The 17,137-nt window shown below is 34.4% G+C and overlaps 1 protein-coding gene across 1 annotated transcript in view; it reads right to left on the bottom strand.

The window, feature by feature from the left end:
* camsap2b (calmodulin regulated spectrin-associated protein family, member 2b) overlaps positions 1-16,359 on the bottom strand; it is a 48,377-nt gene extending 32,018 nt beyond the window's left edge. Inside the window, 3 exon segments of the mRNA XM_051129023.1 lie at positions 1,191-1,352; positions 7,792-8,051; positions 15,761-16,359. Of these exon segments, the coding sequence (XP_050984980.1) occupies positions 1,191-1,352; positions 7,792-8,051; positions 15,761-15,923 (585 nt within the window). The 5' untranslated portion in view covers positions 15,924-16,359.
* Positions 16,360-17,137: the final 778 nt, after the last annotated feature.

Below are 17,137 nucleotides of genomic sequence, written 5' to 3'. Positions count from 1 at the left end.
CATGATTGTTCACACTGCAGTTGCATTTAAAAACATCTGATTTGGGCCACATTTGCCTGCAGTGTGAAAGCAGCTTGCATTTTCTCTGATTGGATAGCTATCCAATTGTGAAAAGACCAGGTATAAATGCATTCCAAGACGCTTTCGAGATGCATTTAAATCTGATCGCTTGAACCACTTCAGGTGGTGGTCTGGGCTGCATTCCAGACAAAACTGGACAAGTGTAAATGCATCTGGTTTTTGAAACCACATATGCAAATTTTACTCCTCCAAAATATAAAAATAATAAACGTGTGAGAGCTTTTTATTGGCTATATGGCATGTTACAGTCAGATATGACAGCACTAATGCAACACTCATCGTTGTGGATGAGTAGCTGAGTATCTCTTCAGCAAGAAGACATGCAAACTGCCACAAAAGAAACTGAAAATAAGTCGCAGATGCTCAGTAAACACAATCGTCTTCATTAAAAGTAGTAAGACTAACCTATCCTTCCAGCGCTGATGCCATGCTCTCTCCTGTTGTGGTTTTTGATCTTGAAATTAGCTGATAATTAATAAAATGCAGCGCTTATCTGTTGCATTTGCATATAGCACGGGAATTGAAGTCCAGATTTCCTATCTGTTGTGCAAAGACACATTTATGTGGCCAAGTGTAAATGGAAATGTTTTAACAAATAGGTAGATATCTAAATCTGATTCAGGTCAGATGTTTTGTAATATGACTGCAGTCTGAACAGTCAAAACAGTCAAAACTTTTACATCACACTAGATCGACATTTGTCATAATTCCATGCTGCTGGGATTCACAGATCTTACATAACGGTATTTCTTTGATCACTCTGTAAATATGCCAGAAAGCTGCGGAGATAGTCAGTAAAGAGACAAGAGGTGTAGTTTTACAGTGTATTACAGTGACAGTTCAGTATTACCATTAATGTTTTAAATTTAATCATCATAAGCACAATTTAAATGTTATTAGCAACAACAGTGATTACTGTTGTATTTTAACATAATTTTTATTTTTAAAATATTATTAGTAAATATTGACTTTAATTTGCTAAATTGGTAAATTAAACTGGCATTATACTGGCTGTTGGCCAAACCACACTCCAAATAATGTCAGAATCACAAGTTGAAAAACCCATAGGTCAAAGACTGGTTTCTATTATGAATGCTATGGATTCTCACCTTATTGATCCAAGTGGTTATTGCCTCTTCAGCATCATAAGGGAAGTCCTCCTCAGGAAGGAATGGAGTAAATTTCTGAATGCAGGTCAGTACTCTCTCCACACTGACCATTTCAACTGTGTACGCCATCATTAAAGTGTCAATCATCGCCAGGTGAGAACTCTAAAATGACAAGAGGAAAAACAGAATGTTATATATGTAATTAAGGCTGATGATACACAGGGCAACTTTTTGCCAGTGTTACTTGGGCACTTTTCCATTGAGAATGGGCAACAAATTTCTATCTCGATACTTTACATCGGTCGTGGGCCCTGTGTCTCACCAGGATCTGGTGCCATTTCTTCAACTAGTGTTAAACCGAACATGGCCTTTTTCTTTCTCTTTAGTCAGTCTCTCACCTCTAGAGGGTGCTATTGAAATTGAAGTGACAGTATGTATTAAGCAGTGTTTTCCTCCAATCAAAATGAACGGATGCTAACATAATCTTCTATAATGTGCAACACAAACAAATTGAAAAATCAAAAAAAGTAGTTTAGTGTTCAATGACCTCTTAAAGAGCCCTAAAATTCAAGGGGTGAGGGGCTGGGTGGGGACAGGCCTTTCACTTTGAAGTAGTTTCAGTTATTGTAAAACATTTAAACTCCGCAAGGTACAGCCCCAAGCTACATCTAAAAATTTCAGATAAATGAGATTCTCTTAATCCCCTTAAATCCCCCTAATTCAAAAAGTAATGTGCAAAAAGAAAATAACACACTCAGAACGCCCTGAAATCAACTTTAATCTCAAGTAAACCTTAAAGAGAAACATTAATCATAAATGTTTTCTTGTAATTTAGCAATACCGTCTTTTTAATCCTCCTAATCCATTACAAATCTACATACACCTTTTGCATTGGATCACTTTTGACCCACTAAACCTAAGTTTATGAAACATTCATAACTTAACTTTTAACAAAACCATACTGTAAATGAAAACATTGTGCAAAGCCTCAGTTGATACCTTAGTCAAAAATGCAAAAGGTGTTACAATTTTTTTTTTAAAACAGTTATATGTCCAAAAAATAGTAAATAAACTAAATTAAGTGTATTTTGATAGTCTTGAAACAGCTGCTTACCAGTTGTTGTTTTTTAAAGAAAGTTTTATGCAGGAATAATTTGTAGGCTGTGACTGCAAATCTGTTCTCTAAAATCTCTTCTTTAAAGTAAGTGTAACTTTCTGATTAAAATTCTAAAACAGATCTTTAAAATCTTACTTAATCTTACATCTTCCTTAAGCCACTAAAATCAGCAAATAACAATTTAATCCATGGAGATCAGCAAGCCTAGGCTTTTCATCATCCCTAAAAAAAACAAGGAAAAGACTTAGCTAAGTCTAAAATCCAAACTGTATAAATCAACATTAGGAAAATGTGCTCATATTTTGCCCATATGAAACAGCTGGTTGCATTATAAAAACTAATTCAATATCCAAATTCAGAGCTCTTCTCATGAATACTAACAGATGACGAACATTTTCATTTTTAGGTCAGGTTTACACTTGAAAGTGATTATTTAAAAAAATGGAGCATTGTACACTATAGTTTTACTAATGTTGCTGAATATATGTCCACTGGCTAATTAACAGCTGAATGGTCTAACTGTAAAGCAAAGGCCCAGAGAGATGCTCATGATCCAGGCTTTAAAAAACTGGCCCAGGTACAGTGTGAATCAACAGGAAGTGCTTTCACATCATCAAAGGCTGGGACCAGCAGGTCTGGAACTGCTTCTGAGGCCTCAGGTATCCCTTACAACACAATGTGTTGATGTATGCGGTGGCATTTTCAGAGGGTTCATGCTTCGCTATGCAAACATGCTTTTCTTCTCTCTTTCTCTCTTTGCATAAAGACCCGTTGTTTTCTAACAGAGCGACTAAAGGGTGGAGCGCTACCGACCAAAGAAGGTGAAGAGCATGAGAAAAACTGAAAGAGTACTTCTAGAAACTACTCTATGAGGAGTTTTCATCCTGTTCACCTGCTCTTGACTTTCAGCCTCACTTACAGAACAGTAACGTTACAATGACTGTATCATATGCTCACACATGTAAACACACATTGTGACATATTCAGCAGTTTAAATGAGATATTATCTAAAAGTGATAGATTTAATAGCATTTTTAGAGACAGGGTGCTACAAATCAATTGGTGAATTGTAACAGTCATACTGTATGCACTATTCTGATACATTTGGGGAAAGAGGATAAAGCAGAATATTTTGAGAGATTTTTGTTTGCACAAGGAGTCTAACAACAGCTAGTGCTCCACACTGATTTAATCTCATCATCATCCAGTCTTCCTGGAATGACATGAAGAAACAGAACAAACTGAAACAGAGTAAATCCAGAAGAACTGTGGCAATGTCTCCAAGATGCTTCAAGAGACCTACCTGCAAAGCTACCTGAAAAATTTTGTGCAAGTGCACCTAGGGCAAAAGCTGCTGTAAACGCAAAGAATGGTCACACCAAATGTTGATTTCATTTAGTTAATATAAGGTAATTGATAAAGAAAATCTATTTATGACACCATCCTCATTTTACAGCATTTTTACACAAGTGCCTAAAACTTTTAACAGTGCTGCAGCTTTGCAGGTAGGTTTCTTGAAGCATGCTGGAGACTTTGTCACAGTTCTTCTGGATTTAGTCTGTCTGAGTTTGTTCTGTTTCTTCATGTCATTCCAGACAGACTGGATGATGGTGAGATCAGATCTCTGTGCAGAGCACTCGCTGTTGTCAGACTCCTTGTGCAAACAAAAATCTCACTGGATTATTACGATTAATGGCAAAATGAATGTTTAGAAATGTAATCTGATATTTCCTACTGACACACTACAGCAAAAGACCGACTTTAACTGACTTTAAACCATTTTTTAGCTGATGAAAATACTAGTGCCCTAAGACTTTTGCACAGTACTGTACATTCATAATGTTACAAAAGCTTTCTATTTCAGATAAATGCTGTTCTGAAAGAAACATGAAAAAATTCTACTTAGCTGTTTTCAACATGTGGAGTAATGATGCTAAGAATTCAGCTTTAAAAATGACAGGAATAAATCATGTTTTAAAATACATTCAAATAGAAAACAGTTATTTTAAAGAGAAAAAATAGTTCACAATATTACTGCTTTTGCTCTACTTTGGATCAAATAAATGCAGGCTTGGTGAGCAAAAAAGAACATCTTTAAAAAAAACATAAATCTTACTGTTCAAAAACTTTTGACTGGTAGTGTGTACAGTGGCCTGAAAAAAGTATTTTGTCATTTTGGCATCAACAAATGATGCTAGAGTTTTCTTACTCTATTAAGTACTTAACTTTTCTGAATAGCTTTTTATTGTTAAGTATTGTTAACGAACTGGTCTGGGGTGCGTTTCCCAAAAGCATCGTTAGCTAACTATGGTGGTTAGGTCCATTAAACTCTATTAGTAACGGCGGGACTTGCGACCATAGTTGGTTTGGGGAAACGCAGCCCTGATAATTTTTTACAGAAGTCAGTTCACATCAAGTTTGCAGAGGTGCTCTAGCACAGTAACCACCAATATCGTTTATTATATTTTTATAAACATATGTCAAGTAAAGTCTGACAACTAGTAAGTGTCTAGAAAAACTAGTTATGTTATATAATGCAAGTGTTTTTAATTGTATCATCTGGTATCACACAAACTTCTAGAGTCCATGCAGCTTAAATGCTGCTTTTATTAAAACAAAAAAGGGACAAACCATGCTAAGACATTCTGCAATGTTCATTTTTGTAATTCGACTTCTTGTTATAATGTGAATTAGAAAAGAATGCAAAACAGAAGCATTTCATTACTTCAGACCCTCACTGTATGTATGCAGTTTGAACACTACCTTCTGTGTTGCACCTGCTAAGTGAAAGCATATAGTATGTGCAGTCGACACATTTCTCCCAAATATGCTGATTAAAGTGAATTTCATCAATGCAGTTTCACAGCAGTGCAGACCCCTCCTCTCCAACTGAGTCACACACACACCTCGACACACTGCCGCAGTGCTAATCGCCATGCCAACAGACACACCCACCCATGTGCGTGTATAAGTGTGGACTCGTACAGAGACAGCAAACTAAGCTGTGTTTTCGGACACAGTGGGTGTATTTATGGGTGAGTCTTACAGACTGTGAGACACACGAAGGTTGTGTATTTTCTAAACCTCATGTCACATAATCCTGCCAATCATAAACACACACACTGTGGCTGATGCAAAGACAAATCTGATAGCACACCGAGATGTGTTTTCATTTTAAAGCTTACTGTGCAGGGTGAGTCTGCAACTACGAGAGCTGTGGATTTGTGTGATTGTGTCTTAATGTGAATGTTGCGTCTGTGTTAAATCAGACTGTCTAGACTGAGCACAGTGGTCTCGGAGAGGTAAAAGCACCTAAATTGAACACCGAAAGGATACTGAGTGTTATTGCAGAGACAGGGAGAGAGGGGGAGAGAGAGGGAGTACTGCAATGCAGACATCAGCAGTACCTAATATGGCAGTGTCCAGGCCTCTACCTCTTCCACCCTACACTTACACCCTACAACACCCTTAAATGAAGTGCACGCTGCAGCTTACACACAGCCACCAAAAACAGCACCATTAGCATTTCCAGTTCAATACCAGCAGATGTGTTATCACTGCCTTAAAGGGACAGTTCACCCAAAAATGAAAATTCTGTCGTTAATTAATCACCCTCATGTCATTCAGTAAGACCTTCGTTCATCTTCGGAAATTGTTAAATAAAGTGATAATTTTTGTTTCCTTTGTGCGCAACAAGTATTTACGTAGCTTCATAAAATTACGGTTGAACCACTGACGTCACATGGGCTATTTTAACAATGTCCTTACTACCTTTCTGGGTCTTGAATGTGTCAGCTGTGTTGCTGTTTATGCAGGGTCAGAAAGCTCTCGGATTTCATCAAAACTGAAGATGAGCGAAGGTCTTACAGACTTGGAATGACATGAGGGTGAGTAATTAATGACAGAAGTTCATTTTTGGGTGAACTATTCCTTTAACTTATGAAAGCAACAGCAAGGAAAAGCTTAAAAATCATGGCTACACCAAAATAATTCCCATAATTTTTTTTGCTCTTTCCAAAAAACACTGTGAAGGCATTACATCAGGCCTATGAAAGCTTCAGTCAGTACTAAGGATACACTGATTTAAAAATTCTCGTTAATAACAATAAGCCAATTAATATGGCCAACATTACAAATATTTTGTCTAAATAATTCATTAAACAAAAATAAAAAGCATACAATTTAAATAATTTTAAAAAACTACAAGTAAATTTGGACTTCACAACATCAATTGGCCATTATGTAAAATGCTGGTTAAAATTCTGGTTAATACCAATAATTCTATACTGTAGTCTAAATAATTAATAATGGTATCACTTTACAATAAGGTTCATTAGTTAACATTAGTTAAATACATTAATTAACATGAACTAAGAATGAACAATATTTCTACAGCATTTATTAATCTTAGTTAATGTTAATTTCAGCATTTACTAATGCATTATTAAAATCACAAGTTGTGTTTGTTAACATTAGTTAATGCACTGTGCATTAACAAACAATGAACTAACATGACTAACTAACATGAACAAACAATGAACAACTGTATTTTTATTAACATTAACAAAGATGAATAAATACTGTAATAAATATTTTGTTCATTGTATGTTCATGTTAGTTAATACATTAACTAATGTAACAAATGTCACTTTATTGTAAAGTGTTATGAAAAATGAATAATTACACAATTACACAAAAATAAAATGCTAAAAACAAACAGCATTTTAAATAATTTAAAATGCATCATTTTAAATGAAGTGAATTTAGAAATCACAACATTATAATGCACAGTGTGAAAAATGTAAATTTACTTTGAGATTTGCTGAATATTACATTAACAATATTATTAAATTATTGATAATTTTTAAGATTAACTCAAAGCGAGCATTAGATGATGGCAACGAAATCTAAACGAAAAACCTGGAGAAATGAGAGAAAAATGAGTTTGATGGTTTAAAGTTTGCAATTTTACATGTTGTTCCTCAACATTTGACTAAATATTGCAATAGTAATCTTTCTTATTTTACTTAATATTTAATTAAATAATAATAATACAATTAACTGTGACATATTACATTCTCCAAAATTTCTTCATACAGTGTACTACCAGTAAAATTGTTAAAAAATTGGGATGAAAAATTATTCAGACACTTTGACCTGACCATGTTTTGCTTAAGTGTTTTTTTCATTGCTTGGTAATTAGTCAACAAAGTATTGAGAGTTGTGTAAATATTGCTAATATACAGTTGTCTGAATTTTTGGTTGATTGTAATCCATTACATATCTTTCTATCAAAGTTCTTTGACATTATCAAGATTTGTTCTGACACAGTTGTTGTTCTTGTCATATTTTATTACCATTTTCTAAACTATAGTGAATAAGCTGTGATAATGTGAGAAATTTTGAAGGTGTCTGAATAAATTCTGGTTTGGTATATCAGTTCTGCAACAGAAAAAAATGAAGGTGCAGTGTCAAATCACTTGCCATCTGTATGGGGGTCTTGCAGAGGTCTCTCTCAGTCACGAGTCTCTCCTGGTCCGTGACGTAGAGGCCTTTCTGAGCGAGGGCCTGGATGACGGCATTGTGACCCAGCAGAGGTTTAGCCGCGTCGCTCCTGAGAATCAAACTCCCGGCACGGCAATACAACTCCGCAGAAAGCAGCAGAGACACAACGGGCGGCTTCACATGCTCCTGATCATACTGGTCTTTGTAAAATGGATCTTCCAACTCCACCGGTACACAGTCTAAAGAGAAAGAGAGGGATCGTGACTGACTGCACATAAAAAAAAGTGATTATTCAAATAATCATGTGAGGCGGATAAAACATTTAAAAAAAAAACAGTACTTCATGTGAAAAAAAAAAAAAAACCTTAATGTGTCTTTAAATCTGATTCAGGATCAAAGCTTGGCAAACAGACTGATCTGAGGTCAACAAGTGGAACCTAAAGAGAAAGACACACTGTTTTCAGACTAATCCCATTATGGCTCCCGCTTAATCTGATTTACTGAAGATCTTCAGAATAGCACCATAGACTCAAACATGCACAAGCAGACAGGTACAGGCATGCATGATTTGAGTCACACACATACAGACTGCAATCACTGGGGAGCCAGCAAACACAATTACACACACGTAGGTACAGGCCTGCAAAAACTGAGTCACGAGCACTTGCCTACAAAAACAAAGCAGTTGTGATGCACATAAACAGAAAATAACAGCATCAGGATGACAGCATCTGGCGACTGACAATTCAACTCTGTTTCTGACGCTGAAGTGCGACTGCAGATGTCTGAGTTTAGCAGGCCAAGGAAATTCCTGGCATCCCATAATGCTTCAGTGTGAGTCAGACTACAGGCGATGTAGATTCCTGCTCTTCCCGGGTCATTTCCTTTCAGTATGTCTTTGTGTGTGTGTGTCTCTTTCAGCAGCAGGAAACATGCGTCTTAAAGGTGCAGTACAGTTTCTGCTGTTCCGGCTTAAAAATACACTATACAATATTACACTATACAATATTAATAATTTAATTAAAAATATATACTTAATAAAGTAAAAAAAAAAAATATATATATATATATATATATATATATATTATATATATATAAAAATTTAATTATATTAAAATAAATATTTTTATTATTTATTTTAAAAAATGACATTTTAAGTAAATAAAATTAATTAAATAAATTAGAAAAACAGCTACTGGTTGTTGCATGCCTAGTTGACAATGATTATTTATCCCTATGAAACACTTATTTCCAACACTACCATTAACTTATAACTGCTGGCGACGGTCTTTATGAGAGGCATCAGAAAACTCTTAAAACATTTCTCTTAACCTTTATAAAACAAAGCTGCTGCGTCAATGGAAACCCTTTCCCTGCCAGTCTCTGCCAGTTCAGAGCCAAAAGCTAAAACACACACACACAAACACACACTTTTGTAAAGCTTACAGTTTTTCCTGAACATGCTCATAAAAAGCTGCCTGGTTATGGAAAGGTTTTTTCCCTGCGTTTCATCCCTACTAGATGAAGACAGAGGCAGGAAACGGCTCTCGAAGGCACGACAAACACAGGGAGGAAGTGAGGGGTCAGAAAGAGAAAAGCCTGAGGCAGCAAGTCACCACGACTCACAAAAGCTTTTCAAAAGTTCAACTCTTCCCTTTTGTGAGTTTAAATGTTACTCTAAGGAAACACAACTCAGTCCCTTCATGAAACGATTATATCGTAAGGTCAATTATCAATGTTTATACAGCAGATAATATCCTACTTTCTACAGAAATGTAAAGATATTCTTGGCATATGCTTATAAAATTCATTCCAAGTATAATAACATTTAACAACTTGTACACTACCAGTCAAAAGTTTTTAAACAGTAAGATTTTTTTTTTATTGAAGAATTCTCTTCTGCTTATCAAGCCTGTATTTATTTGATCCAAATAAAAATATTTTTACTATTTAAAATAACTGCTTTCTATTTGAATATATTTTAAAATGTAATTTATTCCTGAGATCAAATCTACATTTTCAGCATCATTACTCCAGTCTTCAGTGTCACATGATCCTCAGCTCTTTTCAACATAATAATAAAAACAAATGTTATTTGAGCAGCAAATCATAATATTAGAATGATTTCTGAAGGATCATGTGACTGGAGTTATGATGCTAAAAATTCAGCTTTGAAATCACAAGAATAAATTATATTTTAAAATATATTAAAATAGAAAATAGTTATTTTAAATAGTAAAAATATTTGTATTTTGGATCAAATAAATACAGGCTTGGTGAGCAGAAGAGACTAAAAAACAATAAAATCTTACTGTTCAAAAACTTTTGACTGGGAGTGTATGTTAAGACCAGCATCAAATTGCAATCGTCTTTTCTTCCCTACTGTGAAATGGCTTCTCAAGCAATTAAAAAAGAAGTATAACAGGACGTAATTTTGTCTGTCATTAACTAACTGGATTATTGTTGTTTGCTAATTGCAAACTGGTTGGTTCTGTCATGATTTATTGAAGGCTGTTGCAATCCCTTCCAGGCTTTTTTCTTCAAAAAGATGCCAAAAGCATTATAAAAGAATTATAAAACCCTTATTATTTGTGCACAATATTTCAGGTTATTTGAAGCTATATGCTTATAAAACAGGCCAAAATGTAAGTCAGAATTCCCAAATAACCTTTCCTATCTTTTGAAACAAATAATGTAATAATCTTCATACCCGCTCTATGGGTCTCTCATAACATAACATGAACGTTTGACATTTTTTGTCCTTAATAACAGTTTACAGAGAGAATAACAGTGCAAAGAGTCACATGTGAACGTCACGCACTCCCAGTGTTCCTCAGGCTTCAGTGATGTAACAGAAACGAATGCTCTCAGTTGTGGTATGTGCAGTATGCCACAGATGTTAGGCTGGAGGGAAAGACAGGACATGGACAATATCGTTATGAGGGCCTACTGGCACTCAAAACAGCTGTTTGTGGCCTTGTTTATTTTTCATTTCCGAGAAAAGTATCTGGATGAACAGACATCCACCAGACTCTATTTTCAATCTAAGGACGCCTTGCAATGGTGGGGCTCGTCTTCCTGTGTTTGTTTCTCATGCTGATCAGCAGTTTCATTCTGCTGTGAAAAGCAGTGACTGATGGGGGGATATTATCACCCTGACAAAAAAAACTACCATAGTACTTTGATGTATGTCACTATACTAAATGAGGACCATATTACCATATTACCACAACAGTAAGATTTTAAATGGTTTTTAAAGAAGTCTCTTCTGCTCACCAAGCCTGCATTTATTTGATCCAAAGTACAGAAAAAAACAGTAAAATTTTTAAAATATTTTTACTGTCATTACTCCTGTCACATGACCCTTCAGAAATCATTCTAATATTCTGATTTGCTGCTCAAAAAAACATTTTTATTATTAAAAATTTTGAAAACAGCTGAGTAGAATTTTTTTCAGGTTTCTTTGATGAAAAAATTATGAAAAAATGAACTCAACTGTTTTTAATACTGATGATAATAATATTTCTTGAACAGCAAATCAACATATTAGAATGTTTTCCGAAGGATCATGTGACACTGATAACTGGAGTAATGATGCTGAAAATTTAGCTTTGATCACAGGAATAAATTACATTTTAAAATATATTCAAATAGAAAACAGTTATTTTTAAATACTAAAAATGTTTCAAAATGGTACAGTTTTTGCTGTACTTTAGATCAAATAAATGCAGGCTTGGTGAGAAGTAAAGAGACTTCTTAAAAGACTTTTAAATAACATTAAAAATCTTACTGTTCAAAAACTTTGTTGACTGGTGGTGTATGTTGAGAAAAACACAGGCTCACCAAGGTAAATGTCAAAAATACATGTTACTGTATGTATGGTCCCTTGTGAAAAAGAAGTACACTCAAGCTTACTTTTAAGCTTACTTATATGGAAATAATACACTTTAAAACAATATACCCGAAGTGCAACTGAATGTGATGTTATCGGGTAGTTAATTGTATGTTATTTGTAATTAAATATAGGTGTATTATTAAATTCTATTAAGTGCAATTAGTTGAACGTAAGAGTGTTTTTGTGACCCACTTACAGTAGGACATACAGTCAGTAGATCTTTATATGTAATTTTATAATTGCCTTTAAAATACGGTTACTGACAAATGTACTGACAAGAAATAATGGCAACTAAATTATATTTTATTGTCATTTCTAAAACTTGCATGTCCAGTTTAAATGGACTTTTAATGTAATTGAATGACACAACAATTAGTAATTAAATGTACTCTTTAGAAGCACAATGAAATATTATTAAATCATATACTTTAAAATTTTAATTTGAAATTAAACTGCAATTTTAAAGTGTACTTAAGTGTGTTAAGAATCAGTCATGCAAATATACTCTCTTAAAGTCCCCCTGTAGTCAAAATTTTGATCCCTTAAAACTGATCTTTGATCATCAAAATGAAATATTTAAATGTTTTTTCTTGTGAAAATAATTTTCTCATGCCTTAAAACAGCTTGAATGTAACTCGACCCCCCCTTGCCTCATTTACTATACGTGGATCTATGAATATGCAAATATGCAAATATGAATATGTAAATTAGCGCATGTTATTTTTCAAGTTAGCGGTTAGCGCCTAGCGGTTGTGCTCTATTTAATGCTCTATATGCACTATTAAATGCTCTATTTAATATTTGGTTTTGTGCTCATAATCCTATTGGTATATTTTGCATGCTAATGATAGGAATCTATCATTTCACGTGATTGGTTACTGAAGTTTGTGACATAGCAAAAAAATGTTTCAAACCCATTTCTGGGACAGCCTTTGGCAAGCTAACCTACAGTTTTACGGAGAAAATACTCAGCAATGGTGTTAATTAATGGACATGCACATGGTTTGTCTAAAAGCATATTAAAAACACCACACAGACAAATAAACAACATACAAATCTTGATTTTTCACTATAGGGGGACTTTAAAAGTACACTAAAGTGCCATTTTTATACTCAGTACAATTAAGCACACTTCTATGCTTCTTTCACAAGAGATGCTATTTCCCAAAACAATGTTAGTAAGTACAATAGTAGTTTTTGTTAATGTCACTATCAGAACTGAAGTTTAGAGGATTCAGAGACATCTGCAATAGAGATCATAGTAAATCCATGCTTTATCAACCACATTAGAGTTCATGTACACTAGTAACTTCAATGAGAAAAGCAGACTTTATACAGACACACTTCTGCCATCTTCGTCTTGGCCTTGCATTGCACTCCACAGGCTTTTCTGTTGTGGGCCAGGCTGCTCTAGCAATAAAAGCCACACTGCTAAGGCCCTGCAAGTTTGATAGTCTGTGTTTATGTTTATTCCAGCATCCTCCATGGGGAGCAATTCTGGAAAATTCAATCCTATTACTGTGTGCGGAAGTGGGGAATCTGCTTTGAGCATTCATTACGGACTGTGGGGACGGACTTAGAGCCATACGCCAGACAGTGGCCTTTCATGAGTCTATGTAGGGATCTAGGCTAATGATTTCTGCAGACATGGCAACAGTTACCACCATGTAGACTTTCTGTGAAATTCACTGGTTTTAGACTCTGTATGCTGCTTCTCATGAGACACAAATGCACTTAAAATACCTATATATCTCCTACACTGTAAAAAATGCTGGGTTAAATACAACCCAGCACTGGGTGAAATTTGGACAAATGCAGCAACTGGGTTGTTTCATTATATTTAATTATTACTTATTCAATTTATTAATAAATGTTCATTTATTGAATATACGTATAAATGTTAATTTCCAACCTATTTGGGTTAATTTTAAGCAAGAAATATAGTCATTTTTAAGCAATAATTGGGTCAAATAAAACTACCCAGAAGCTTGGGTTAAACATTTAACCCAACCGCTGGGTCAAAATGACCCATTCGCTGGGTTTGTCAATATTTTACCCAGCAATGGGTTGTTTTTAACCCAGCATTAATTCTCTTCTTATACTTGAACAAATTGATGTTTTTTTCCATTAACAAAATCTCTTTGATAAACTCTCATGATGCTAAATTTAAAAAATATGCCCAGTGCATTTCTAAATACTGGTAGTGGAAAACAGGCATGATGACACACTTTTACTCCAGCCCATATTTCTCTAAGTAGGTCTATTTTCAATATGAACGCATGCTTTTAAGTCTTCTCAACAAGAAAGCAACTGAGCGTGCCCCCTGTCACTGCTTAGGAAAAAATATACAGCTGACTGAATATCTGGTGAGCAACAGCAAGGTGGAACACTATATGGGGTAAGTTGTCACAATGGAAATTGCCATTAAACAAGCATTTCAGCTAAATGTAAAGAGTAATGAAAGACAAAACAATTCACGAAAAAGTATATTAAACCAGGGGTTTTCAATCTTTTAAATCCCACAGACCTCCAAATATTATCATCCTCATGCAAAAGACCCCAACATTTAAAAGGTGTCTATAAACTTTGTATAAAAGCCCAATTTATACTTTGAAAAATTTATATTATAAACATGTCTAACATTTTAATTTTTACTATATTTGCTTTCGGTAAAGTTTAGTGCACTGATTAATTGCATCCAAAATAAAAGTTTCTGTGTACATAATACATGTGTCTGTACTGTGTATATTTATTATGAACATATAAATACACACCAATGCAAGTTTATAGTTAAGAAAAATATGTTATGTTTATTAAATATATGTGACCCTGGACCACAAAACCAGTCATAAGTAGCATGGGTATATTTGATCAAATTAATTTTTGATAAGTAATATGCATTGCTAAAACTTCATTTGGACAACTTTAAAGGCAATTTTCTTTATTTCTTGATTTTTTTGCACCCTCAGATTCCAGATTTTCAAATAGTTGTATCTCACCCAAATACTGTCCTATCATAACCATACATCAATGGAAAGCTTATTTATTCAGCTTTATTTTATTGATTTCAAAAATGGACCATTATGACTGGTTTTGTGGTCCAGGGTCACATATTTATATATAATATAAATTACATGAATATTAATATATATGTAAATGTAAATATTTTAAATATATATACTGTATGTGTGTGTCTTTATACATATTAAATATACATGGGACACACACATATATGTGACCCTGAACCACAAAACCAGTCTTAAGTCGCTAGGGTTTATTTGTAGCAATAGCCAAAAATACATTGTATGGGTCAAAATGATTGATTTTTCTTTTAAGGCAAAAATCATTAGGAAATTAAGTAAAGATCATGTTCCATGAAGATATTTTGTAAAATTCTTACTGTAAATATATGAAACTTAATTTTTGATTAGTAATATACATTGTTAGGAACTTCATTTGGACAACTTTAAAGGCAATTTTCTCAATATTTTGATTTTTTTTGCACCCTCAGATTCCAGGTTTTCAAATAGTTGTATCTCGACCAAATATTGTCCTATCCAAACAAACCATACATCAACGGAAAGCTTATTTATTCCGATTTCAGATGATGTATAAATCTCAATTTTTTATTTTGGATGTGATTGATCGTAATTAATCGTTGCCCAGCACTAATAAAGTTCCATTACTATATTTTATTTATATTACATTATTATTCTTATTTAACATACTCATTATAACGTACTGTATGTATTTACTTCTTTGATTGCTTATTTTAACCTATTTATTTTAGTTTTGTTTTAATCTAATGTCTGCTCATTCATTCATTTAAACCTACCTTTTGATCATTTAATTTATTACCTATTTATTTATTTGATTTGTTTATTTATTTTAGACTCCAGTTTCTCATATCATTTTCACGTACCCTCTAACCCACTTTGAGGCCCCCTGTGGACCCCGGACCCTATATTAAACCCCTCAGATACTGTAAACCCTTGTGACAACTTCCCCCAGCACTCAAAATCCAGATTTTTCAAACCGTTAAGCGCCACCTACCAGATCCAAAGGCTTTGGCGATGAGCCACGTCAAACTGCACGATATCTTGGCCCTGGTGAAGTCATAGTGATCAACAGATTTGATCGTCGGCACGATGAACGTCCTCTTGCTCTCCTTGATCTCTGCGGCATCACCCATCTTGACATCTACGCGTGGCTGCATCACGTCCCGCGGGACTATGAGATCAGAGCGGCGGACGACATTCCCATGCTTAAATGTGATTTGAAATATAACGGATAACGGCCCGAGCTCTCGTGTTCTCCAGTAATCCTCCTCTCATATATTGATTATATACACGAAAAACAATACCAACTGCATCCCCGAGCGCCGGATTCAATATCCAGCAAGCAATTCCAGGCGACTGCAGTAGTTCTCATCCGTTTCCCGGCATTATATCCTCAAGTTGGTGTAGATGACAAAAATCAATATTTCATAGGTGACACGAGCGCCATGATGAGGGATGTCAGGTTCAATGGCGAGGAGAAGCGATCGATGAGTTCGCTGTTTTGTGTCATGATTTCCTCTTCTTTAACTTTTGTAACTGTTCTTCCTAAAATCTCTCCCTTTCCCTGCGGTCCGCCTGCCGCACTGGCCTGGAAAAAAAGGAGAGACTTGACTGCGCCTGCGCGAAACGCCCAGACGCAGACAAGCACTGCTGCTGGCTGAGGCAGATTCACGGAGCTGTCAAGTAAAATTTAATTTTACGCACCTCATCTGTTTTTGCTTATCTACACTACGGTATGTTTTACACAACTGTCCTTTCAGTTCTCTAAATATGTTAATGTGTTTGTAGGCTACGCTGTGTATAAATAAAATCATTATGCAGTTTTTTGACTGCATAATGTTGCGAAAATGGTTGACATCAAGTAAATTTAAACAATGATAAATAATAACTTAATTTACCTGAATTCACTCCTGTACATTTATCTCACCATTAAGCTCTTTTACCTCATACAAACATGAACCTTAAAAAAAATAATAAAAATAGTATAATTCCCTCCCTAAAATAAACTGGGATTAAATGTACACTTACATTTGATTCTAAAATATTATATGACCACTCACTAAAATCAGATCACAATATAGATGTTAAAATATATTTTATAATTATACTGTATGAGGATAAAATTATATATACACACTATAATTACATTAAAATAATAATGTAAAATATTAATATATTATAATTACTTAAATATATAGTAAACATTACTTGTGCCGCTATCAACAGATATTAATGAAGGTGTCAAAAAAATACACTATATTAAAAATGTATTAGCAAGATATTCATCAAAGCAAAACGCTACAGTTGTCAATAAACAGTAATATATTTTAATGTTTTTAAAAGAAGTCTCTTCTACTCACCAAGCCTGCAT

This window comes from Labeo rohita, chromosome 2 (genome assembly GCF_022985175.1).
Source record: "Labeo rohita strain BAU-BD-2019 chromosome 2, IGBB_LRoh.1.0, whole genome shotgun sequence".
NCBI lineage: Eukaryota > Metazoa > Chordata > Actinopteri > Cypriniformes > Cyprinidae > Labeo > Labeo rohita.
This window is presented reverse-complemented; position numbering and strand designations above follow the sequence as displayed.